Source organism: Eubalaena glacialis, chromosome 3, assembly GCF_028564815.1.
Source record: "Eubalaena glacialis isolate mEubGla1 chromosome 3, mEubGla1.1.hap2.+ XY, whole genome shotgun sequence".
NCBI lineage: Eukaryota > Metazoa > Chordata > Mammalia > Artiodactyla > Balaenidae > Eubalaena > Eubalaena glacialis.
This window is the reverse complement of record NC_083718.1, coordinates 167,036,207-167,063,986: the sequence shown is the minus strand read 5'-3', so window position 1 is coordinate 167,063,986 and position 27,780 is coordinate 167,036,207. Positions and strand designations below refer to the sequence as shown.

The window sequence follows — 27,780 nt, the reverse complement described above, 5'->3', positions numbered from 1 at the left end:
CGGGGAAGGGGTGGGACCTGCGCGACCGTTTCCCGTTGAAGTTCTTTTGAGAAACGTAGCGCGGCGACCGTCGGTGAGAGAAATTAGTAAGCCTCCTTAAGCGCTTGTAGTGTCGGTCTTTATTTCTGTGCTTTACCAGAGACGGGCGGAGAGTTTGGCCAGTCGGAGGAAGGATGAAGTGTTTGGGAGGGTCGGGGTTCTAGGGACTCAGCCCTGCGTGCGGATGCCGCCATGTGGGGGCCGGGAATTCAGCGTCAGGCCCCTGGATAATGTTTGTCGTCTCCTTTAACCTAGTCCGCAGAGAGTCGGGGCGTTTCGCGCCCCCCCCTCCCCAGCTTCCTGCGTTTCTCGCCGCCAACTCTGCTCCTGCGCCGTAACTGCGTTCAGCCTTCGGTCTTTCTCCATGGCCTCCGTTTCTAAAACATTATTTTGATCACACCTGTGGCTCTCCCTCGTTAAGCAGTGATTTTTTTTCAAACTGAAAAAAAAATCATGGAACTCTTTTTGCAAATAGAGTTGTACATGGCATCTTAAATAAAAGATATTTTTTAATTATTATAAATGACTCGTCATGAAATGGGATTTGAAATTTTGATTAGATGAAGGTGCAATCTTTGTCATTTTATGTTAGTATTTAGCTTTTGTGTACAAGATTGAATTGAAAGTATCTTGGTTGCATGGACTAATGTTTACAAACGGTGACTTTTTTAACTTTCTCAGGTTGCAATCTCATACTTTTCAATTAAACTGACTGGAAAGTAGGTAAGTGGAGAATTTTCTCTTTAAGAGTTGAATCACTGATAATATCTGACCATAGCTTATATTCCTCATCACAAATATATAAGACAAGAAGCCCCCGAAATTTATAACAAGAACTACATTTAGTCCTAACACTTTGCGCATTTAACTCTTAGGTTGAGGCAAGAGTATTAGTTAAAGGAGTAGATGCCCTTGCTAAAACAGTAAATTCACTTCTAGGATTTTCTGTGAGTGGACATATACAGTTCAGAACCCAAAAAGTATAGGTTCAAAGCTGTAAACTTCCTCATCAATGACACAGCTACAAGGCATTGAATTATATTCACCCTGATGGCAGGAAAAGCTATTTTCTGAAGGTCTCTGTTAATCTAGCACAAATTAATGCTTTGGAGGTCACGACAATACTTCACATTTGGTATGTAACACACTTAAGTGTATCTCATAATTTTATTAGTTTTTTTAAGTAAATTTTTACTTAAAAGAAATATGAAGTGTTTGCTGAACCCCAAAAGCTACTGATGTACAAGACTTAAGTTCAAGGTCTTTGGTATTTAAGGACTTTCCGGATATGAACCACATCTGCTTTTCCAACTTCATTTCCTTCCACTAGCACTCTTGCATTTTATCTTCATCAATAACTCCACTTCTTATAGTTCCCATATGTTTGTGTTTTTCCACATACTGTCCCTATATCTGGAATATCCCCCGTCATTGCTTCATAGACACCTACTTGAAAACCTAGCTCAAATTTAACCTTCTAAGACTTCTTTGACCATCTTCTCTTACCTCATTTCTGCTTTGTACCTCATATATGCTTACATTGTGCTAGGCAGAGTGTTATGAGAGTCTGCACATGGTAATTATCTCTATAACCCCAGTACCTATACACTTCATCAGTAGTGGCTCCCCATTGCCTACAGAACTAAAAATGGACATTTTAGTTTGGTTTGAGAAGCATTTAGCCTTCTGCCTCCAGTCTTCCTATCATTCCAGTAAAAGAGCTTGCAGAACTCAACGAATAATACAAATCTTTGGAAAGTGTAATGCGTAAAGAAGTAGCTGTAATGCAAAGAAATAAAGAGTATACCTGCTTCTGGACTCCTACATTACTCATTTTATTTTTGCTTGTGTCCATACCATACCATCTTAACTACTGTAGCTTTTTAGTGAGTCCTCAAATTTTTTTCTTTTTTGAGATTGTAGTGCCTATTCGAGGTCGTGTATACATTTTATGTACATTATGATCATGCAGGTTCAACAAAAACTGCTGGGATTTTGATCTGTAGCTCAGTTTGGGGAAAACTGACTTAATATTGAGTCAGTTGCTGTCTGTCTCCATTTATTTAGATCTTACTGTATTTCTCTCAGCATTGTTTTGTTTTCAGTCTAGAGATCTTGACGTATTTCATTAGATTTATTCCAATATTTGATGTTTTATGACACTATAGAAAATAGTTATTCTAAATTTTTAAATTTCTAATTGTTCTACTACAAAGAAATATAATTGATTTTTTTTTAATATTGACCTTGCTAAATTTACTTAATAATTTCAATAGTTATTTGGAAATCCTTTTGGATTTTCTATGTACACAACATGTCATCTATAAGTAATGACGATTTTAGATTTTTTTTCTTATATTATTAACCTGGCTAGAAACTCTAGTACAATGGTGACGAGAAGTGATGAGAGAGGAAATTTTAAAATATTGACCTTGAATTAACCTATGATCCTGCTAAATTCACTTATTCTAGTAGTTTTTATTGGGGTTGGGGAGAGGAAGAGGAGATTCCTTAGAGATTACTGTATACACAATCATGCTGTCTACAAATAAAGACAATTTGTTTAGTTTTTCCTTTCCAGTCTTTATGCCTAATTTCCATTGAGTATTTCACTTGAGCTTAAAGAATTCCCTTTAGCATTTCTACAGTGTAGTTTTGCTAGTGATAAATTCTCACCGTTTTCATTTATCTGAAAATGCCCTTATTTCACTTTTATTTTTGAAGGATGTTTTTACTGACTATAGAATTTTAGATAGTTTTTTTTTTCCCCCCAGCATTTTAAAGTTATTCCATTGGCCTCTGGTCTTCATTGTTTCTGACAAGACAGCCTTCATTCTTATTTTTGTTACCCTGTATGTTAATGTCCTTTTTTTCTAGCTGCCTTTAAGATTTTCTTTTTATCTTTGGTTTTCACCAGTGTGACTATGATGTGCAGAGTTGTCTTTTCCTTGTGTTTATCTTGTTTTTATTCACAGAACTTCTTGAATTTGTGTGGTTTGAAATTTTTGTTCATTTTGGGGAAATTGTCCAGCCAGTATTTCTTTAAATGTTGCTCCTGTTTCATTGCCTGTTTTCTCTTATTCTCAGGCTCAGTTTACATGTGTGTCAGACCATTTTGCTATTTCCCACGTGTTGCTTACATTATTTGTATTTTTATCCTTTTATGTATCAGTCTGACTACTTTCTACTAACCTGTCTTCTAGTTCACTAATTTGATATTAAATTCATCTGTTGAATTCTTAATTTCCCTATTTTACTTTCCAATTCTCAAATTCCCATGATTTTTTTAAAAATTGAATTCCAGGATTCTGCTGAACTTTTCCATCTTTTTCTGTATTTTCTTAAACACATCAAAGTTCTTGCCTGCTAACATCAATATGAGTCACACTGTGGGTCTGTTTCTGTTGTCTTTTTTCCCCTTGGTTTTTAGTTTTGTTTTGTTTGATTAAATTATTTATTTGGTTACACTTGGTCTTAGTTGTGGCAGGCGGGCTCCCTAGTTGCAGCATGCAAACTCTTAGTTGCAGCATGTGAACTCTTAGTTGTGACATGCATGTGTGATCTAGTTCCCTGACCAGGGATTGAACCCGGGCCCCCTGCATTAGGAGCACGGAGTCTTAACCACTGTGCCACCAGGGAAGTCCCTTCAGTTTTGTTTGTTGGGGGGTTGAGGGGAGTTTGCTCATACATTTTTATTCTGGACATTGTGGGTGAAAATTTTGAGAGACTCCTCTAGGGAGGACTGCAGTTCATTTAGGCGTGCAGATAGTACTAGCAGATTACATTGATCCTGTTGAGGGATTCTGTTAGGCATTAGTACGGGCTGATCTATTTAGGTTTGCCCTTTCTTCTAGGAAGTAGTCTTTTCTCCTGGGTTGTGGCCCTTACTCTTAGGGCTTGGCCTCCTGGAGTCTCAACTGAAAGTCCACATCTTTACCAAGTCCCCTCTTCCTTAGCTGGGCTTAAATTTCAACTGTTCTTAGCTTTGCAAAGCTACTGTAATCTCTTTTAGCCTCCCAACTGCTGTTTTCTGCTAGGTTTTTTGGAGTCTTGTTCTGTAGATGTGCAGTTTAGGGGTTAGCTAATAAGTGGAGGAGGGGAATATTTGTGTGCAAATTTGGGGGCTTATTTCTCTGAGGTTCTTTCCTCCCAGATTGTGCCTCTTGAGTTCCAACTACTTAGGCACCCAGAACTCCTATCTCCTTAGCTCACTATGCTGCTGTTCTCTGCTTGGGCATTTTCCTTTATCCTGGAAGGTGCCCTCAGAGGTAAAGCCTGTTAATTTTATAATTGTTTCCAGTGGAAGAATTTAGCATACTAAAAGCTATTCTGTTATGCCTAGATTTATCTTATCTAGATATATCTTATTTTTAATTCTTGCCAATTTGATAAAATCTGGAGCTGAGTTGGTTTAGAAGCTGAGTAGAATTTGAATAGGCAGAAATGACTTTGCAAGTAGAACAGTAAGAGCACAAGTATAGTGGGGAGGGAAATTCTCTCTTTCTTAGATAGACAATTGATTAATTTTTCATCGACAGGTTTATGTGTGCAATATTGTACTAATTTTCCAGGAGGAAAGTGTATACATTCCGTCTGGAGGTCTATCTGTGTGTCTAGAAGTAACTCCTAATAGCTTGCAATTTCTTTGCAGTCTCAAGGGTTTTTGTTTGTTTGTTTTATTGAAGTATAGTTGATTTACAATATGGTGTTAGTTTCAGGTGTACAGAGTGATTCAGTTATATATATATTTCTTTAGATTATTTTCCATTATAGGTTATTACAAGATATTGAAAATATATATATATATTTACTGTGCTATACAGTAAATCCTTGTTGCTTATCTATTTTATGTATAGAGGTTTGTATTTGTTAATCCCATACTCCTAATTTATCCCTCCCCCTCCCCTTTCCTTTTGGTAACTAAGTTTGTTTTCTGTGTCTGTTTGTTTCTATTTTGTGTATAGACTTATTTGTATTATTTTTTAGATTCCACATATAAGTGATATTATATAATATTTGTCTTTGTCTGAGTGACTTACTTCACTTGGTATGATATTCTCTAGGTCCATCCTTGTTGCTGCAAATGGCAATGTTTCATTCTTTTTTATGGCCTAATAATATTCCATTGTATATATATACCAATCTGCTTAACCCAGGCATCTGTTAATGGGCACTTGGGTTGTTTCTATATCTTGGCTATTGTACATAGTGCTGCTATGAACATTGGGGTGCATGTATGTTTTTGAATCAGAGTTTTTATCTTTTCGTGATATATGCCTGGAAGTGGAATTGCTGGATCATATGGTAGCTCTATTTTTAGCGGTTTTTTAAAATTTATTTATTTATTTATTTTATTTATTTTTGGCTGTGTTGGGTCTTTGTTGCTGTGCGCCGGCTTTCTCTACTGGCAGCAAGTGGGGGCTACTTTTCGTTGGGTGCACAGGCTTCTCGTTGTGGTGGCTTCTCTTGTTGAGGAGCACGGGCTCTAGGCGCACAAGCTTCAGTAGTTGTGGCTCACAGGCTCAGTAGTTCTGGCTCGTGGGCTCTAGAGTGCAGACTCAGTAGTTGTGGTGCATGGGCTTAGTTGCTCCACGGCATGTGGGATCTTCCCGGACCATGCCTTGAACCTGTGTCCCCTGCATTGGCAGGCGGATTCTTAACCACTGCGCCACCAGGGAAGCCCTATTTTTAGTTTTTTAAGGAACTTCCATACTGTTCTCCATAGTGCCTGCACCAATTTACATTCCCACTGAAGTGTAGGAGAGTTCCCTTTTCTCCACACCGTCTCCTGCATTTATTATTTGTAGACTTTTTGATGATAGCCATTCTGACTGGTGTGAGGTGATACCTCATTGTAGTTTTGATTTACATTTCTCTAATAATGTTGAGCATCTTTTCATATGCCTGTTGGCTATCTGTATGTCTTCTTTGGAGAAATGTCTATTTAGGGCTTCTGCCCATTCTTTGATTGGGTTGTTTGGGGTTTTTGATATTGAGTTGTATGACCTGTTTTTATATGTTGGAAATTAAGGCCTTGTCGGTCACATCATTTGCAAATATTTTCTCCCATTCTGTAGTTTGTCTTTTTGTTTTGTTGATTGTTTCCTCTGCTGTGCCAAAGCTTTTAAGTTTGATGAGGTCCCGTTTATTTTTGCTTTTATTTGTTTTGCCTTGGGAGACTGATCTAAGAAAATACTGTTATGATTTATGTCAGAAAATGTTTTGCCTTTGTTCCTTTCTAGGAGTTTTATGGTGTCTTATCTTATATTTAGGTATTTAAACCATTTTGAGTTTATTTTTGTATGCGGTGTGAGGGAGTGTTCTAATTTCATTGATTTACATGTAACTGTCCAGCTTTCCCAACACCAGTTGCTGAAAAGACTGTCTTTTCTCCATTGTATTTTCTTGCCTCCTTTGTCATAAATTAATTGACCATAGGTGTGTGGGTTTATTTCTGGGCTCTCTATTATGTTCCATTGATCTGTATGTCTGTTTTTGTGCCAATACCATGCTGTTTTGATAACTATAGATTTGTAGTATAGTCTGAAATCTGGAGGCATTATGCCTCTGGCTTTGTTCTTTGTCTTTTATGGTTCCCTATAAATTTTAGGATTATTTGTTCTACTTCTGTGAAAAGTGTCATGGGTGTTTTGATAGGGATTACATTAAATCTGTAGATTGCTTTAGGTAGTATGGCCATTTTAACAATATTAATTCTTCCAATCTAAGAGTATGGAATATCTTTCCATTTCTTTGAATCATGTTCAGTTTCTTTTATCAATGTTATATCATTTTCAGTGTATTGGTCTTTTACTTCCTAGTATAAATTTATTCCTTAAGGTTTTGTGGGAGTTTCTGACATGATTTTGAATGAGATTTTTTTTTTTAACTTTCTCTTTCTGATACTCATGTTTTCCTTTAAAAACATGTGAGTTTTGTTTTCTGCTCCATGATATATCCCTCTTTGGTTTAAATTAAAATGTTTTAAATTACTTATTACCAAGTAGTACTAACTAGCAGAAAGATGTTTATCCTATGATGACTAGTAGTCTGCAACATATATAGTTTAGCCCCAGTTTGGGAAGATGGGTGGGACTATGTTAAAAAGAGGTCTCTAGGACTTATTTTACTCCTTTGTTCATTGTATTGAAAAAGGAAGTAATGAATTTGTTATTCGTATATGTCTTTTGCTCTTTTTGGTTTTTTAGTAGCTAAAGAAATGTTATATACCATTTTCCTCTACCTCAGAAGTACATATATTTTTTTAATATTTAATTGCTCTGCCTTTTTAAATACTTTATTTATTTATTTATTTATTTGGCTGTGCCAAGTGTTAGTTGCAGCACGCAGGATCTTCATTGCCGGGTGCAGGATCTTCATTGTGGCCTGCGGGATCTTTTAGTTGTGGCATGTGGGATGTTTAGTTGCAGCATGTGAACTCTTAGTTGCAGCATGTGAACTCTTAGTTGTGGCATGTGGGATCTAGTTCCCTGACCAGGGATCCAACCCGGCCCCCTGCATTGGGAGTGCAGAGTCTTAGCCACTGGACCACCAGGGAAGTCCCAGAAATATATTTTAGATTAATTACACTTTCAGGGTACTTTCTATTCTTTGCCTGTGTGATGACTGACATGTATGAAGGGATTCCTAGATGTTTTATTTTTAATTGATCTTTAGACTTACATAGCATATTTACTTTCAGGTGAAGGGAATCTACAGTCTAGTAGTTAATTTCCAGTGAGTTTTGCTTTGCTGGTTGTATGTAACGCTCAAATGGGTTGAGCAGAGACTATATGAGCTTTTATTGCACTTCACAGTCAGGCCTTATTTAATTTTCTGCCTTGGGATAGGAGTATCAACTACAAATTAGCACTTGCCGTTGGCACTTGCCAACTACCTTTACAAGGATTAAATCATGTGCTGCTGAAGCTGCTGACTTTCAACACCCCCTGAAAGGAGTTCAGGGTGGAGAGCAGAAATGAGGCACTCTGTGCTCTGGGAAAAACTGACAGAACAGGTCTTCAGATAGTTAGATATTTTCAGGAGCAGATTTTATGAGCCCAATTCTTGTTATCTCCTCATATCTAGAAAAGCACTAAAATCCTTCACGGTGATGACTGCTCCTCATGACTAGCAGAAATGTACTCCCCCTTCACCAAAGTCACATATATACTGACCTTCCCCCCTACCTCTTTGGAGCAGTTTCTCAGAGCTATCTGAAATGCTGTCTCCCTGGGCTATAGTCCTCATTTTGCCCCAAATAAAACTTAACTTGCAACTCTTATGTTGTGCATTTTTTAAGTCGACAGGAGCTTTCAGTAAGAGCTGAGTTAAAGATCAGTGAGTTGAGTGGCCGAGTCCCAACCTCAAAAATAAAAGACAATTACAGAACTTCGGGGTTTTCAACGTACTAACTCAGAATAAAACCACAGACCTGGAGTTACTCCAGTAAGAACTTTAACTTAACCGTATCTGTTTTACTTATCTCCTACCCTCCATAATCATTAGTTGTAAAGCCCTTTTTTTTAAAAAAGTATCCTTTTCTCTTGGAGGTGATTTAAGAGGAATCCAGGAGACTTGTCCTCTGCAGCCAAGTTAGGATTGCAGGAAGGGAAAGAGTTCCAAAGGATTTAGAATTGGAGGTGGCCGCTACAAGAAAAATGGAAAATAGACCTCAGTTAAGGAAAAAGAAGAACACAAGGAACCAGTCTGTCCTTGGGAAAAGAGGCCTTGGGGCTGAACAATTGTTACCTGAAAACTGGGTTTGCCTCTTGGTGGCATCAAGCCAGTAGACACAACCAAGCCAAAGATCTGGAGAAGGAAGGATTGATTTATTATTACTTGCAGCAAATAAGGAGAACACTGGGGATCTTTACCAAAGCAGTATCTCCCCAACAGCAAAATTGGGGAAGTTTTAAGCTAAGGGTACATGCCTGTTCATGAAGGGACTTGAGCAGAGGAGAATTCAGCATAGAATTGGGGGAAAGGTCGACAGAGTCTAAGCTTTAGTTGATTTAAGTCTGGAGGCTCAGCATCATCTTTCCATCCTCCACCTGGGTGGGAGCCTTAGTTCCTGTAGAACTGAAAGATATATTGTTATTCCCTTGAGGAACCAGGACCCTTGCCCCAAGGCTGCACTATTGTTTCTTGACTGCTCCTCCCTTGTTTCTGCATTCCCTCAAGATCATTAATTACTGAGACCTGTTCAAGGGTAAGCATTGAAGCCAGGCTTAGATCACAAAATGGCTTAGGCCAAAATGGGTTCTCTTATGTCAGGAAAGCCATTCCTGGTTCTCTTTCTCCAGGGACCCCCTGAGCTATCTGCTTACACAATCAAAGGCTCCTGTAGTTCCTCAAAAGTTATAAAATGGAATTCTTTTTTAAGCTTGAATGCACAGCAGTCTTTTGTATTGATTTTGGATTTTAGCTATTGTTTTGGGGTTTTTTTTACAGTTTTTTTTTTGTTTGGCTGCATTGGGTCTTCATTGCGCGCGGGCTTTCTCTAGTTGCGACGGGGTCTACTCTTCGTTGCGGTGCGTGGGCTTCTCATTGCGGTGGCTTCTCTTTGTTGCGGAGCACGGGTTCTAGGCGCACGCGTTTCGGTAGTTGTGGCTAGCGGGCTCTAGAGCGCAGGCTCAGTAGTTGTGGCGCACGGGCTTAGTTGCTCTGCAGCATGTGGGGTCTTCCCGGACCAGGGCTCGAACCCATGTCCCCTGCATTGGCAGGCAGATTCTTAACCACTGCACCACCAGGGAAGTCCTTAGCTGTTGTTTTAAAAAAAAAAAAATTCAACCCAGTAAATTTGAACATCTAACTGACTTTATTCATGAATCTGGCAGTATCCCATCTAGTAAGTAGCAGGGCACTCAAGGAACTGTACAAGATGGAACGTTTTTATAGGCAGAAAGAGGGCAGGACAAGAAAGCTAAAAGAGTGGACTAGTTTAGACAGGGTCACCTTCCCTTAGGGGAAAGCAGGGGGTCTTGGGCAGATTACCTCACTAGCTGACCAGGAAATTAAACTGATTGGCTTAAAATTCCACTTCTTGGAGAGACTGAAACTACAGTTCTGTTAGGTATTATCAATAAGTCTTGGCGGGGCTTAGCACAGTTAAGGCCAGCTTGGGCTTGTTGTTTCTTCTTAACACTATTTACCAAAAAGGAATCCTTGAAGAGGGGGTGGGGGAGGCATTAAGTATAATGGGAAAATAGCTTCAAGACATAATTAGAAGGTATATTTGATCTAATTTGGTGATTAGATGTGGGGACTTTGGGAGAAGAGGCATTTAGGACTATCCCTAGATTTCTGGCTTGGGAAATTGAGTATATACCATAGTGCCATTTCCCAAGAAAGGGAACATGTGTAAAGCAGGTTTATGTGGATAATATAAGAATATGATTTTAAATCTCCTGGATTTGAGGGACCTGTAGAACATACAAGTGGAGATATTTAATAGGCAATTGGGTATATGGGCTAGAGTTCAGGTATGTAGGGGAAAAATAGCCTATAGATGATAGTTGAATCCCAGGTTGTGCCCATAGAGCAAACAAGAAGAGTCCTGAGGAATTGTGCTTTGGAGGAACACAGATATTCAGAAGCAGGTGAAATAAATGATTGAGAAGAAGACTGGCAAAGAGGTAGGAGGAGAAATAGGTCTTGGAGTCTTAAGAGTCAAGGAAGGAGAGGGACTTCCCTGGTGGTCCATTGGTAAAGAATCTGCCTTCCAATGCAGGAGACGTGGGTTGGATCCCTGGTTGGGGAACTAAGATCCCACATGCTGCGGGGCAACTAAGCTCATGCACCACAAGTACTGAGCTCGCGTGCCTCAAGGAGAGAGCCCGCGTGCCACAAACTACAGAGCCCATGTGCTCTGGAGCCTGTGCGCCACAACAAAGAGCCCACACCGCAACGAAAGATCCTGCAGCCTCAACGAAGACCCCCGCATGCCACAACTAAGGCCTGACGCAGTCAAACAAATAAAGAAAATAAATCCTTCGCCTTTAAAAAAAAAAAAAAAAGTCAAGGAAGGAGAGAATTTCAAAGACAAGTGAAGGAATAGTCAGAGGGAGGGCAGTAGCTTTAGAAATTTTTGAATGTATTTAAATGATTCTATGAGAGAAACCAATAAGGAGGGGAAGAGGAGACCTGAGGGAATAGAAATAGAGACTAGTCTCTATGCAAGAAAAAAGCATAAAGGTTTATCTACTGGAGCAGTGTAGAAAGCAAAGCTATATTGGGGAGTAATGGATGAGGGAAGGAAGCTAGTGTTGTGAAATAACGTTTTGTGCTTCCAGAAAATTACTATATTTGAAGGGGCTAACGTTTAAAAATCAGATTCTTAAGACTTCCCTGGTGGTGCAGTGGTTAAGAATCCACCTGCCAATGCAGGGGACACAGGTTCAATCCCTGGTCCAGAAAGATACCACATGCTGCAGAGCAACTAAGCCCGTGCGCCACAACTACTGAGCCTGCTCTCTAGAGCCCTCAAGCCACAACTACTGAGCCCGCGCACCACAACTACTGAAGCCCACACGCCTAGAGCCCGTGATGCGCAACAAGAGAAGCCACCGCAACGAGAAGCCCGCGCACCACAACAAAGAGTAGCCCCCGCTTGCCACAACTAGAGAGAAAGCCTGCGTGCAGCAACAAAGACCCAACGCAGCCAAAATAAATAAATAAATAAAATAAAAATCAGACTCTTTATCAGTTCGTATTTTATTTTAGGAATCTGGATACTGTTCTCCAAGAAAAAACCCATTAGTTTGGAACTGGAGGATTTCTTTGCATCAGATAGTAAGATGAAAGAATCAACAACAGATGGTGAATGTGACAAGGCAGTGGCACCACAACTGAAGAGGCTAGATGAAATTAAGGCAGAACCTGACAATGCTCAGGTAAATATTTTACCTTATTTTCTATTTTCTAGAGTAACATTTAATTATAAATTTTAGGTATGCAGGTGCTGGTTTATCAGTTGAAAATCTTAATTCCTTCCCCAAAGCAGTTGACCAAGTAATAACAGGGTGTGCAGTGAGTGCTGTAGTGAGCATATGCAAGAATATGAGAGAAGGTTGGACTGTTTGGAAGTGGTTTTGGGGGTTGATAAAAGGATTGCTGGGCTTCCCTGGTGGCGCAGTGGTTGAGAATCTGCCTGCCAATGCAGGGGACACGGGTTCAAGCCCTGGTCTGGGAAGATCCCACATGCCGCGGAGCAACTAGGCCCGTGAGCCACAATTACTGAGCCTGCGCGTCTGGAGCCTGTGCTCCGCAACAAGAGAGGCCGCGATAGTGAAAGGCCCGCGCACCGCAATGAAGAGTGACCCCCACTTGCAGCAACTAGAGAAAGCCCTCGCACAGAAACGAAGACCCAACACAGCCATAAATAAATAAATAAATAAATAAAATTAAAAAAAAAAAGAAATTCCCAAATATTAAGTTCAAAGGAATATAAGCTCACAATAAAAACTCAAAAAACATCCAAGAAAATATGGTTATATAAGCAGGAAAAAAAAAAAAAAGGATTGCTTAGGGTATTATGGGCCTAACTGAGGTTAGCACATTTTTGTTTTCATTTTTCTTAACTTGAAACAATATAAATAACTAGTTATATGTTTTTATGCTGCTGTCTCTATTAAGTAGTAGAATTATTTAGTACATTTTAAATTCTTAGAATTTTTCTTTATTATTTGTTTATCCAAATTAGTTTCATATTTATCCTTAAACCTTTTTAGACTTGTCAAATGCTAAAGAACCTATAAAGGAAAAACTGAATCAAGCTGTGAGTGTTTTGTAAGTAGGGCCAAATTTCCTTAGAATGTTTATATATGAACCAGCTGAAATTTATAGGGAAATGAAAAGTAATTTCATTTTTAATTAATTTCTAGTATTCTGTTTAGAAATAGCTAAAGTAAATCAGTACCAAGTAAGGGTATGACTCCCATTGAGTTGGTGACAATGGGAATATTGTCCATCTAGGAAGTACCCGTTGCTCCTTCAGCCCGTGGACATTCAAAGACATAGATCAAGTTTAGGTAGATTGCCTGCTGCTCTGAAAAAAATCCTCCTTCGTAAGACTCATTCAGCCTAACCTAACAATTTTTGTGTTTAAGGACTTTATGAAGACAATTAGCTATAAGTGATCAGAACAAGACGGGAAAATAGGTATCATTACTGAGTATGTCTACTCTCTTTTTGTAGTAGCTAGTGAGGGACTGTGTTAACAAAAATTTATAAAGTCATATCTAGGTACAGTAGAAAATATTGTAGTAATTGATGGGTGTTATCAGCCAAAGGTCACCAAAAGGGTAGTGCTTACTTATGTACCATGGTTCAATTCAATTATGCAATTCACAGAACAGACTTGAGCATAATATATCATTTTCTATTGATTGACTGGTTGTTTTCATTATTTTTCAACTCTTTTTTAGGAGTATTGTCAAGCCCAACAGCCCAGAACTCAGGAGAATGACCTGAAAATAAACACTACGTTTTCAGACAATGGTAATAGAATTACTTAAGTTAATCATATTTATTCTGACCAATGTGGTAGCCAGTTTAATTCTGCTTTTTTAGAATGCCTTTGAATAGTGCATTGATTGTTCTGGGTTTCAAGTCCAGGAGAAGTAACCTCTATAAGATAATGGAAGAATGCATACTTAATTTTATGTAAATACTAATTTTTTTCCTTCCTGTTTTGTGTTTATAGCTTCTCAGATGACTACAGGCATTCAGCTTTCTCTGGCATCATCTGGCATGAATAAGATGCTTCCCTCAGTTTCAACCACAGCTATTCAGGTTTCCTGTTCTGGCTGTAAAAAAATTCTTCAAAAGGGGCAAACTGCTTATCAGAGGAAAGGGTCTACTCAGCTTTTCTGCTCCACACCGTGCATCACTGAATACATTTCATCTCTCAATTCACCAGCTCTTCCGAAGAGAACTTGTTCAAACTGCTCAAAGTATATAATTTTAAATTATGGCCCCTTTTACTTCCCTACATAGATCTTGATCAGAATCTTGGTTGTGATTTTCTGCGTGGTTTTTTTTTTGGTTTTTTTTTTCTGAAGAAGTAATCACCTTGGTTTAGGTAAAAGAAGCTACTTCTGCTTTTAGTTCCTCTAATAGATTCTTCAGAAATAGTTTTTTTTTATCAAGAGATTTCCAGAAATTAAAATGATAAGAGCTGTGTTTCTCTTCACCTTTAAATAATGACTTCTGAAACTTATTTTCCTATTCTTTTCATTTGAAATTCTCTGTAAGTGGGGTTATTGCATGCCCATTATATTTTACCATTTAACTGTATAGTGAGCAACCTACTAAAAATTTAATCATATAACAGTTATTTTTTTGACCTTCCAAGGTGTAAAGTTATATAGTGTTTCTCTTGTAATGGCAAGTGAAGTAGTTTAATTCTTTTGAAAAATTGAATAGCCTTAGGTAAACATAGATGTATGTATGTAATCTTTTTACGTTTTCTGTGAACTATTATTGGGGTCTTTTTTGCTAACTTTTTTACATACGTAAAGCAATTTAGATGAGAAGAAAGGAAGTAGTAGTGATTTCATAATGTCCAGAACTTTGAACGCTACACTAAGATGTCTAAAGGATCAGTGCTTTGAGGGTCCCATAGTATTATAATTCTGGTTTGTTAGTACTCATTAAATGCTAGTGTTAAGTTTTAAATGTCTTTGTTTCAGAACAAGAAAATGCATAGGCTACCAATTTTGCCAGTAAATATAAATTCCTTTCAAATAATATCTTGTTGTGGAATCAGATTGCCACAATTTGAATCTTGCTTCCTCAATTTACATTTTGCTACTCTGTGTGATCCCTGAGCAACTATATCAGCATCATCATTTGGGAGCTTGTTAGAAATGCAGAATCTCAGGTGTCACCCAGGCCTATTGAATCAGAACTACATTTATCCCCAAATGATTCATATACGTGCTAAAGTTCGAAAAGCATTGAGAACTTCTTTTTTAGTATTCCCATCTATTTTGTTAAATGTACGTAAGAATTTTGATCATTAAATAATATATTTAAGTGATCAGAACAATATTTGCATGTAATAAGAACCCAGTAAATGTTGGCTATCGCTATTATTCTCTTAACAAACTCACATACCCTTTATATTGGTTGCTTCAGCTCCTCATTTGGCTGCTGCTTCAGGAGTTAACCCTTGCTTCAAGTCTTCCTCCCCAGAACTCTACTTACCTTTCTTTTGTGCTTTGTAAACCCTTTAACACTATACTTTGTCCTTTTTCTTTTTCGCTGTGGGCTGTATGGCACTCTCTTCAGCATGCTTTCTTTCTCTGCAGAATCATAAAACTGGAAGGGACCTTAGAGATCATCCAGTCCAAATATTTTCTTTTGGTTTTGAGGAAACTGAGGCTCTGAGAAGTTAAAGTATCATGTTGCTGTGTTTGGAGTTTACCCATTATACATCTTCAGCGGAGCTCCCAGACAGATTGAAAAGGCTGAAGCAGGAAAGATTTAGTGTGTAAGTTGTTCTCTAAGGCAAAGAAATCCAATATGAACAAAACATGAAATAAGTTTTACTTCCTTTGGAATAAAAATGTTTTGATAGAAAATACTATTTTATAGGTTGGTGGAAAGGTGGTACAGTGATGCATAGGCTGCGAGAGGCTGTCCGTTGTTCAGAGTAACCTTTACTGTTTTCAGAACTTTTTACTGTACATTCATTAGCCTCTTGTATTAGTTATGTAGTTCTCAAGATTTTAGCTAATTATCAGTTGAGGTTTTTGATGAGGTTTTTTTTTAATAGCAGTGATTTAAAATCTGTTCTGAGTCGCTATAGGGTTTTTTTTAATTGAAGTATAGTTGATTTACAATGTTGTGCTAGAGTCAATGTAGTTTTTATTCTGTTTCATGAACCAGATGAAAGATAACTTTGAAAATGACATTTTAAATCATGTTAGAAAGATAAGACTGTTCTTTTGAGAGCTATGTATTAAAGTGTATTTCTGTAATTCTGTATCCCAATTGAAGCTAACCAGAGATCCTGAAAGAAATTAGTGGAGTTTAAAATAGGCCCATGCACTAATGATGTAACACTTATTTGTAGGAAAGTTGTTCAGACCTATGCTCAGCCTTTGGTTAAGCTAATTTTAGGCACTTTTAACAAAATTCATTTTTGATTTTTTTTTTTTTTAAATAAGGCCTTAGTAGATTAGAAGCTAGCAATCTAATATGCTAATAGCAGTAAAAGCCAATAAGCATTTTCAGACTTCAGTGCTTCTGCCAGTGCTATTTCTTCTGCCTTCCTTCCCATCTGGCTAATTTCTTGCTATCTTAAAGGTCTGCCTCAAATATCTGTACCCTTTGTCTATTCCCATACCATTCCTTCCTCTTATTCCCCCCAGCCACCCAGATACTTGTTCCATGGTCTGTGTTTCCATAGTGTTCATAACTCCCAAAACATTGATTGTAAAATTAATGTTATTAAAGAATTGATAATGCTACAGTTAGACTATGAACCTCTTGACATTAGGGACCAGATTATACTCATTTTTATGTCCCCAAGGCCTAAACACTGTTTGGCACACAGTGAATCCTAGAAAAAATTTTGTCACAACTCAGATACTGCATGTAGAGCTACATCTTAAGCCAGTAAAATGACTGGTGTTGTGATAATGAAAATTAACCTGTAATTTTGGTGCTGTTTAAGGAGGCAGAAAGATTATAGTACAGATAGTCCCTAACTTACAATTGTTCTACATAATGATTTTTCGACTTTACAGTGGTGCTAAAGCGATACACATTCAGTAGAAACCTACTTCGAATTTTGAATTTTGATCTTTTCCTGGGCTAGTATGATAGTATGCAGTATGATATTCTCATGATGCCGGGCAGCGGCAGTGAGCCCCAGCTCCCAGTCAGCCACGTGATCACACGGGTAAACAACCCATACACTTAAATCATTCTGTACAACCATTCTGTTTTTCATGTTCAGTACCATATTCAATAAACCACATGATATGTTCATCACTTTATTATAAAATAGGCTTTGTGTTAGATGATTTTACCCAAATGTAAGCTAAGGTAAGTGTTCTGAGCACCTTTAAGGTAGACTAGGCTAAGCTATGGTGTTCTATAGGTTAGGTGTATTAAATGCATTTTTGACTTATGATACTTTCAATTTAAGATGGGTTTATCTGGACATAACCCCATTGTAAGTCAAGGAAGATTTGTACACTAAAAATTTGTAAATATTGAGGTATTAAAATAGTGTTGATTTCAGGAGTATTTCGTCTGGAAAACTATTATCCTGAAAGATTGATATTCTGAGGGATCTAGGTAGACAGATATCTTGGTATTTCCTGTAGTAGCAGTTCTCAAATTTTCTGGTTTCTGGACCCCTGTACAATCTTGAAAGTTTTTGAAGACCCAAAGAGCTTTAGTTTATGTAGCTTACATCTACCTATACATATGTTGTGTTAGAAATTAAAACTGAGGAATTTTTAACTATTAACTCATTTAAAAGTAATAAACTCTGCATGTTGACATAAATTTTGTATTTTTGAATAATAGCCGTTTTTAAAATTTAGGAGAAATTTTAAGAAAAATTGAGTGAGCACTGTTTTATTAGTTTTGCAAATTGCTTTACTGCCTGGCCGGGTTCTCATATCTGCTTCTGCATTCACTTGGTTATAAAATGTTGTTTTGGTTGAAGTCTGAAGAAAAGCTGACCATACAAATAAGTATATGGAAAAGGGAGGAGTGTTTTAATAGCATTTCAGATAATTGTGGATGTTCTTTGATACTACAATTTTCTTAAAGGATACTACAGTTTCTTAAAGGTTAGTTGCAATGTGGAATCTGAAGCTGTATCAATGAATTTTTTGTACTGTCACGTTAAAATTTATTGGTCTATTTGTACTTTGAATGGTTCTTTTACCCACAACTGATTTTTGCTTCATGCTATCATCATTTGGAAAATATTGATTCCCTGAGGTATGCAGATCTTCTAAATGTTGTCATGTTTCATTATGCAATATTTTAAAAATCACATTTTTTTAAAAAAAAAAATCACTAATCTCACCAAGAAAGTCTACATATTAGGAAGCTATCAAGCTGGAGGTTTTCCAGAATTCTAATTTTCAGTGAGAGCTCATATTTTATCATTGGCAGTAACTACTGCCAGTTGTTTTCCTTGAGGTAACAGTCTTATTTTATTCATTTTTGAGAAAAGATCTGCCAGATACCTACTTCTGGTTAATAGTTTCCCTGATAGTCATTCTTTGAAGTAAATGGGTATTCCATGAAAAAAGTAGCTAACTCAGTTATTTGTTTCTTTGTTTATTTATGACTGCGTTGGGTCTTTGTTGCTGCGTGTGGGCTTTCTCTAGTTGTGGCGAGCAGGGGCTACTCGTGGGCTTCTCGTTGCGGTGGCTTCTCTTGTTGCGGAGCACGGGCTCTAGGCACTTGGGCTTCAGTAGCTATGGCATGTGGGTTCTAGAGCACAGGCTCAGTAGTTGTGGCGCACGGACTTAGTTGCTCCGCGGCATGTGGGATCTTCCCGGACCAGGGCTCGAACCCATGTCGCCTACATTGGCAGTCAGATTCTTAACCACTGTGCCACCAGGGAGGTCCCCTAACTCAGGTTTTAACTCTTAACATTCCTACATGAGATTTTCCTTGAAACAACCATCATACTTTGGTGTGCAGGAGAAATAATTTATGCCTATGTCCCATTTCATCTCACAGAATATTAAAAAGATGTACTGAAGGATTGAGTTTTAATAAAGTAAATAACTTACAGCAAATTCATGGTTGTGAATAGCACAAATACTGGTACCTTTTGGCGTCACTGCCTTGATTTATGCTAAATAAGGCTCTGGCAGTTTACCCACCATCGCTTTTTTTTTTTTCCTCCCAATTTATTGAGGTGAAATTCATATAACAAAAACCATTTCAGTACCGTTTAGTACATTCACAGTATTGTACAACTACCACCTCTATCTAGTTCCAAAACATTTCTATCATCCCAAAGTAAAATGCCTTATCTATTAAGGAGTTTCTCCCCATTCCCCTATCTTCACTCCCCTCAACCCCTGGCAACCACCAATCTGCATTCTATCTATGGATTTATCTATTATGAATATTTTATATAAACGGAATCACAACATGTGACCTTTTGTGTCTGGCTTCTTTCCCTTAGCATAATGTTTTCAAGATTCATTCATGTTGTGGCATGTGTATCAGTACTTCATTCTTTTTTTTTATAGCCGAATAATATACCACAGTTTGTTTATCCATTCATTTGTTGATGAACATTTAGGCTCCTGCTATCTGTTGTAACTGTTAGGAACCCTTGTGTATATGTACTTTTTTGAGTACTTTTTTTCAGTTCTTTGGGATATATACCTAGGAGTGGAATTGCAGGGGCCCAGCATTGCTTTTGCACCATCTGTTCAAATGTCAGCACAGTGAAAAAGGCAAATAACATGTTAATATTATGAAAATAGTTTTGATCCTGTGGACCTCCTGAAAGTATCTGGAGAATCCCCAGGAATTTGTAGACCAAACTTCTAAATCCTCTGTCTTGTAGATTCCAAAGTTCATCAGGTATGAATATGTGATTTCTCATCATCATTCTATAATCACTAGCGCCAACTAATACAGGCAAGGTAATCCTCAAACTGTACTATCAGATGTGTTTATAATCCTTAACGTTATAGATGAAGAAATTAACATTTAGGGAATATAAATGACTTAATCACTGTTACTTAATGTAAGTGATAGAATTAGATACCAAATTCAGGTTTTCTTATTTCAAGGCTGATGTTCCTACTATTTCACAGTTCTTCAGGTAAATGAAACAACAGGGGAGAGGGTTATTTAAGGGAGTGATTTAGCTTATGAAAAGAAATAATTATGGTAAAAGAGTTTAATGGTGCCCTTGTTATTTATTTTTAGAGACATTTTAAATCTAAAGGATGTGATCAGTATCCAGCTGGAAGATACTACCACTAGCAAAACTTTTTGCAGCCAATCTTGTCTTTCATCATATGAAGAAAAAAGAAAACCATTTGACACCATATGTACTAATAGCATTCCAGCCAAGTGCAGCATGTGTCAGAAGACTACTGTTGTAAGTTGCAATATTTCTTAACCTTGAGGGACTCTGATTATTCTGCTTAAATATCAGAGTTTTTACGAAGTCTTTTTTTTAAATCCTAGATTCAGTATGAAGTAAAATACCAGAACATGAAACGTAGTCTTTGCAGTAATGCCTGTTTTTCAAAGTTTCACTCTGCTAACAACCTCATCATGAACTGTTGTGAGAACTGTGGAGCTTACTGTTCCACTAGCTCTAGTCTGTTCCATATACTTCACATGGAAGCACAGTCTCATTACTTTAATAGTTCAAAGAGCATTACAGCACATAAGCAGGTATGAATAAAGATCTGTTGCATAAAGTGAGGACCACTCCATTTGAATTTGATTGCGTAAGACTCAAATGAAAAATGGAAGATTGAGTTCCTTCCATTAGTTGGCTTGTGAATGTTTCCACTTTAGGAAACTGGCGGTATACATTTTAGTACCATTGGGAATATTTTTCGTTGGTAAGATGATGAAGGAGATGATATAAAAGACTTCTGACAGTTGTTTTTCACATAACAATTCATGATAAATGCTGCATGGAGATTTTCCTAAAGAATCTCAGGGTGATCATCTTGCCTTGAAGAAAAGGCAATCAGAGGGAAGCTTATTTATAAGTTAGATAGCAAGCATAACAATAGTCTATTGGTCAGTAGGACTCAACCACAGAAATGTTTATTTTTAATTCCATGTATTTAATTCTTACACCTAAGCAAGGTTAAGATGAATCAAGAATGTCACATGCTTTTTTCTGAATCAGGAGTCCTATTAGACAATAAACCAATGAGAAATAATCCCCTATTTCTGATAGGAGAGCCTTGGATGGGTGGCTCTGAGAGCAGAGAAGCTGGCCCTGCTTTGCAGGACTAAGTGAGCTGAACACAATAGTGGTCTGAGCCCCTTTCATGAGGTGGACTGTCGCATGTCTTGCTCGTTCAGGTGATACTTTGAGACCCAATTGTATCCCTATAAATTCTTCCTTAAAAACAAGCAACTGAAGATGGGAGTCTTAACAAGCCACAGTTCAAATAGGTCATTTGTGAGCCACAGCTTTTCTATGACAGAATGCCCACACCATGAGAGTACCCTGCCTTGGGACCAGAAATGGGAGAATGGAGAGCATAGAACCCTTTGTCTGAAAGCAGTTAATGCCGTTCCTTCTTTTCTTTCTTTACCCCTCACACTCAATAAATAGACCACCTCCTGTTTTTAAGAGCCTGTATATGAGTACTCAGTTATTCAGCATATGTGATGGGACACGGCTTATTTGGCTATATGAGTTAAAAAGCACCACCTAACACTGTGCCCTGCTGCATTTAAGATATTGTGTGATTGTGATAATGTAGAAAATCCATATTGTTAGTGAACTGTAATCAAGAATTAGATTCCCCGGTGGTCCAGTGGTTGGGACTCTGTGCTTTTACTGACAAGGGCCCGGGTTCAATCCCTGGTCAGGGAGCTAGGATCCTGCAAGCCGCACAGCGTGGCCAAAAAAAAAAAAAATTAGTAAAGCACTCAAACCTGTGAATCCAAAAATGCAAAAATGGGGTGGCTTTTTATTTTAAAAAGTTGATTGGTATAATTGTAATTATTTTGGCCACATCTTTTTTTAAATTAATTGATTAACTTATTTATTTATTTATTTATTGCTGTGTTGGGTCTTCATTACCACGTGTGGGCTTTCTCTAGTTACGACGAGCGGGGGCTACTCACTGCACGTTGCAGTGTGCGGGCTTCTCATTGCGGTGGCTTCTCTTGTTGCGGAGCATGGGCTCTAGGCACGTGGGCTTCAGTAGTTGTGGCACACGGGCTCAGTAGTTGTGGCGTGTGGGCTTAGTTGTTCTGCGGCATGTGGGATCTTCCCAGACCAGGGCTCGAACTGTGTCCCCTGCGTTGGCAGGCGGATTCTTAACCACTGCACCACCAGGGAAGCCCCAAAAATTCTTAAAAGTATAAATTTCTGGGTCAACATACAGGGATACTTTAAATATTGTTAGATATTAATGTTTTGTGAATCTTCTCAACCACTGTGCCACCAGGGAAGTCCCTGGCCACATCTTACTAGAGTACATTAGTTAAGTATTAGCTTTCCCACATGAGTAATAAATTAGTTATAAATTATACCACTATTGTTGGTTAATGTAAATATTGGTGAGTTATATTTCATAAAATATGAAAATTCCTACTAATAAGGGACAAAAATAGTAATTTTCAAAATTACACTCTGCTTTTTGTTTCATTGCTCCTTTGCCAATATCCCATTCTTTCACAGAAAAAGAAAATCTGTGTAAGATATTTTCATTTGTCTTTGCACTTTGTACCCCTAAAAGCAGTTCCATTTCATCATTGTCGTTAGTGTTAACTTAGTATTAAGTCCAGGAATGATGGCTCCTGTTTCACCAGAAAGAGTAGGTGGTGAACCTCCCCATTTTCTATCCTTTTCCTTTGCAACCTTACTGCTTACAGAATGCACTATGTTCTGTACCTCTTACTGCTTGTATGCTGCTTTCTTACAACATGCTTGAATTTTCACCATGAAGTTAGGCTAGAAAAACAGTGTTTCCCACAGTATCTTGTAATGTGTGTTAGGCATCCTTTTCTGGCTCCTCCTTAGCACCAGTAAAAGGCTTTCCTTAGTTGATGCCCAAGTTGGCATTAAAGACCTGTAATTATAAGACTTTTGTTCATTTGTCCATTTTGTTTAGTTGCCTGGGATGATGAACATCTTTTATGACCACTTTCTTCATTGCTTGCATATGTATTGTTATAGCTATTAATATACCTGACAAATAATACAAATAGTTATCTAATAGATTAATCAGTTTCCTTCATTTTAGTCATTGCAATCTATAAGTGCCTTTTTTCTGGTTTTTAAGAAAGTGCAAAAATATGACTTCATTGTTATTATAATATTTCAACTAAGCAATGGTTGTGGGCATGTCATATACCAGGAATATGAATATTATTTTACTCTCTAACAGAAACCAGCCAAAACACTTACATCTGTTCTTTGCAAATCATTGAAACCCTCAGACGAAATGATTGAGACTACCAATGACTCGGGGAAGACAGAGCTTTTCTGCTCTGTTCATTGTTTCTCTGCTTACAGTAAAGCTAAGATGGAATCTTCTACAGGTACTATTTTTTTTTTTTTTTTTTTTTGCTTGGATGTAATCTTTTTTTTTTTTTTTAAACATCTTTATTGAAGTATAATTGCTTTACAATGGTGTGTTAGCTTCTGCTTTATAACAAAGTGAATCAGTTATACATATACATATGTTCCCATATCTCTTCCCTCTTGCATCTCCCTCCCTCCCACCCTCCCTATCCCACCCCTCTAGGTGGTCACAAAGCACCGAGCTGATCTCCCTGTGCTATGCGGCTGCTTCCCACTAGCTATCTATTTTACATTTGGTAGTGTATATATGTCCAACAGGTACTATTTTTTTAGCAGTTACCAGAGATTTAGTAACTGTTGAAGAATATTACTGCTTTCCTTTAATTTATAACCTTGATTCATTTCTAAATTAAACTGACTTAAAAGTCAAAACAATCTAAAACTTGTTTCAAAGAACGGTTTCCAGTATTTTTGCATAAAAGGAAGGCTATTTCGTCACCGGAGATTTAATATTTATTTGTAAAGATTGTCATATTAGAATATAGAATCTTCTAGTTAGCCCTGCTTTGTAAAAACAAGGCTATTAGTTACATTTTTCACATGGAGTAGAGCTAGTCGGAAATACTTTGATGTTCACTAATAGAAAGGGACAGAGAATCCAGAGCCAACTGTGTATCAAAGAGCCTCATATAGGACCAGTGGTGCTAATTTCATAGACGGTGGAATGAATGATTCCCCTGGGGCTTGTGCATCATGCAGACTGGCTTATTATACAAATCTCCTTAATACTAGCTTAGACACCAACTCAGCTCCATTCATATTGAGTTTATGAATCCTGGAATGGTTAGAAATGATACCCATTAGGAGATTCTATAGCAATGTTCTTCATGGGTAATTTCACAGTAAAGATTTGCTTGACAGTTCAAGCAAATAGTATGAAAGGACTGATAAACTGCATGCAAAGGTAAAAGATATAAAATGATGGGAAATGTAAATTATCTGTTTAATGTTGATATTAATCTTATCCTAAAGAACCTGGATATTCCTAAGCCCTAATAAAAATTACTCCAGTACCCACTAATACTTAAAGCAATTATTGATAGATATTTGCGTTATTCGTTGAAACACTTGTAATTAAACAGTGCTTTCTGATTGATTGATTCTGCCTGGTTTATAAGATATCTTTTAATTTTTATCAGTAAATGTTTCCATGGTGCATGATGCTTCAACAGATCTCCTTTCTCCGAAGAAAGATACAACTCCAGTTATAAGCAATATAGTGTCATTGGCAGATACTCATGAAGCCCTGCCCGTCATGAACTCTGATGAATTACAAGGTAAAAATTGATGTGAAGTTGTTTGACATATACACTGTTTTGCCATACTTGATTAGAATATAGAATCTGTCTTTATTCTAAGTTTTCTTTTGGTTGCCTAATATGAAATAAGCAATTATATAGTTAATGATGCTATTTTATAGATTATGGTATAAGATCTAGAATTTATGCTTTATTTTAACAGGTACAGTTTCTTCAGTAACAGCAAATGTCGTTGAGGATGTAAGTTTTATTCTTAATTGTTTTTGCTACTGTCTTTTCTTTTTTAAGCTTTCTTTTTTTAAACATATTGTGCATGTGTGTATTTGAGCATATTCTTTCCTGATTTGATCATAGAGCTCAAAAATGTAGAGCAATAAACACCTTTTGTTATTCACGTTCAGTTTCCCAAATCTCAAGTTTGACTTGAAATTATTAATAAGAATACTAAGTTATAAATAATTGTTAATGTTTCCCCCTAGTGGAGCTCATACTGTAACTCACCCATTGATTTTTTTGTTATTAGAATGGATATGTTCAATATTTTAATTGATTATTTGAAAACTGTTCAAAGAAATGTTACTTTGTCATTTTCTCCCAAGATTTCTAAGACTTCACCCAGTGAATCAAGTAATGGTGTTGCTAATAGTAATGTGGAACAGCCAAGCCTTTCACCATCTTCATCAGTACTCAGTCAGCATACAACTGGCTCCAGTATAGAAGTACAAAAAGATCATGTGTCAAACCAAGATGCTACAAACAGTATGAAATCCATGAAAATAAGCGATGGACTACGTCACCCAAAATTTACATCCAAAGTACAAAAAGTTAAAGGTAAATCACGAAGTATTAAAAAATCTTGGTGTTCAAATTTTCAGCAATTAGAAAACAGTATTAAAAAGGATGTGATATTCTGTTATTCGTGTCAGTTGTTCTGCCAAAAAAAATTTAGCTATGGAGGAGAGTCATTTGCAGCCCAAGGGATTTCCAATTGGAAAAAAACTCTGGAAAAATTCAGAAAGCATGAAAAAAGTGAAATGCATTCAAAGTCATTGCAGTTTTGGAGGGAATACCAGTTTTGTGATGAAGCCGTTAATGACAGTTTATCTAATCATTCAAAACAGATTGAGGGAAATAAAAAGTACCTAAAGCTTATAATTGAAAATATTTTATTTCTTGGAAAGCAATGTTTACTCTTAAGAGGAAATGACCAGTCTGTTTCATCTGTGAATAAAGGTAATTTTTTAGAATTGTTAGAAATCCGAGCAAAAGATAAAGGAGAAGAAATATTTCGACTTACGAATTCACAAGTTGACTTCTACAATAGTACACAAATTCAAAATGATATTATTGAAATAATAAAGACTGAAATGTTACAAGATATTGTAAATGAGATCAATGTCTCCTCAGCTTTTTCAATAATATGTGAAGAAACAACTGATAGTGCCACTAAGGGACAATTCTCAATTTGTGTAAGATACCCACAGAAAACATCAAAGGCTATATTAATTAAAGAAAGATTTTTGGGTTTCATAGATGTTGAAGAGATGACTGGGACCAACTTACACAGGAGTATTAAAACTTACCTGCAGCAAATTGGAGTTGATTTGGATAAAATACGAGGCCAGGCCTATGATAGCACCAGTAATTGGAGGGGAAAATTTAATAAAATTGCAGCAGAATTCAAGAAGGAAGAGCCAAGAGCTTTATACCTGCATTGTTACGCACATTTTTTGGATTTAGCAGTGATTAGGTTTTGCAAAGAAGTAAAAGAGCTCCGAAGTGCTCTAAATACTCTCAGTTCTTTGTTCAGCACTATTCATGGGGAAATGTCTGTAAATTTTCAAAACATTTATAAGCTAAGTCAAAACAAAACATGCAAGAAACATACATCACAATCATGTTGGACAGTGCATGATCGTACGTTACTATCTGTGATTGAGGGTCTTCCAGAGGTTATTGAAACACTGGAAGTTCTATCAAGCCATTCTTCAAACACAAGTTTAGCTGATGAATTGAGTGATTTGTTGGCATTGGTTTCCAAATTTGAGTTTATCTTTTGTTTGAAATTTCTTTATCGAGTACTAAGTGTTACAGGAATTCTTTCCAAAGAGCTTCAAAGTGAAACCATAGACATTTTTTCTTTGTCTTCAAAAATAGAAGCAATTTTGGAATGTTTATCATCTGAAAGAAATGATATTTATTTCAAAACTATCTGGGATGGAGCAGAGGAAGTATGTCAAAAAATAACCTGTAAAGGTTTTGAAGTTGAAAGGCCTTCATTTCAGAAAAGAAGAAAAATTCAGAAAACAATAGATCCTAGCAATTCAGACAGTATGTTTTTTCCTACCTCAACAGAAGAACAATATAAAATTAATATTTATTACCAAGGCTTGGATACTATATTACAAAATTTAAAATTGTGTTTTTCAGAGTTTGATTATTGTAAAATGAAGCAGATTTCAGAACTGTTACTTAAATGGAATGAACCGTTAAATGAAGCAACAGCTAAAGATGTCCAAGAATTTTATAAACTTGATGCAGACATCATCCCAGAACTTAGATTTTATCGGCAATATGCAAAGCTCAACTTTGTCCTAGATTATGATTGCATCAGCTTCAGCAATCTTGGCCATTTGTTTATTCAGCATGGTCTTCCCAATAATATTCCTTGCATATCAATGCTATTATATATTGCTTTGTCTTGGCCAGTTACTTCAGCAAGTGTTGAAAATTCATTTTCTACACTGTCTCGTCTTAAAACATATTTATGTCATACCAGGGGACAAAAAAAGCTTAGTGGCTTAGCCCTAATGGCTGTTGAGCAGGAATTGGTAAATAAACTGATGGAACCTGAAAGACTCAGTGGAACTGTGGAAAAGTTTATCCTACAGGTGAAAGAAATATAATACTTGCTAACTTGAATTTACCTGAAAGAATTTTGTATTTCTGTTGGATATCAGTTTTTATTTCAAATTTTTGTCTTTTAAGAAAAAAAGTTTTTTCATCCGAACATGTGACATTCACTTGGTTCAGAATTCATGACACAGGATGATATACAGTGAAAAGTCTCCTTCCCTTTTTTAGTACCCAGTTTCCCCTCCCAGAAGTATTATCTGTTTTTAAAATATCCTTCTGGAGATACTTAATCATAAATGTACTGTGCAGTGCACATTGTTCTTCAGC

The 27,780-nt window shown here is 37.0% G+C and overlaps 1 protein-coding gene across 6 annotated transcripts; it reads left to right on the top strand.

The window, feature by feature from the left end:
- ZMYM1 (zinc finger MYM-type containing 1) lies at positions 1-27,780 on the top strand. Of its 6 annotated transcripts, XM_061186810.1 has the most exons (11): positions 32-86; positions 721-762; positions 11,764-11,933; positions 13,467-13,539; positions 13,745-13,994; positions 19,975-20,149; positions 20,239-20,451; positions 23,142-23,295; positions 24,478-24,615; positions 24,800-24,837; positions 25,197-27,780. In XM_061186810.1, exons 3-11 carry the CDS (start codon positions 11,838-11,840, stop codon positions 27,501-27,503), a joined length of 3,444 nt encoding a protein of 1,147 aa, XP_061042793.1. In that variant the 5' UTR covers positions 32-86; positions 721-762; positions 11,764-11,837; the 3' UTR covers positions 27,504-27,780. The 6 variants fall into 6 exon arrangements, with proteins under 6 accessions (XP_061042792.1, XP_061042793.1, XP_061042795.1 ...); XM_061186809.1 differs by lacking the exon at positions 721-762 and having other exon boundaries at positions 1-73; XM_061186812.1 differs by lacking the exon at positions 11,764-11,933.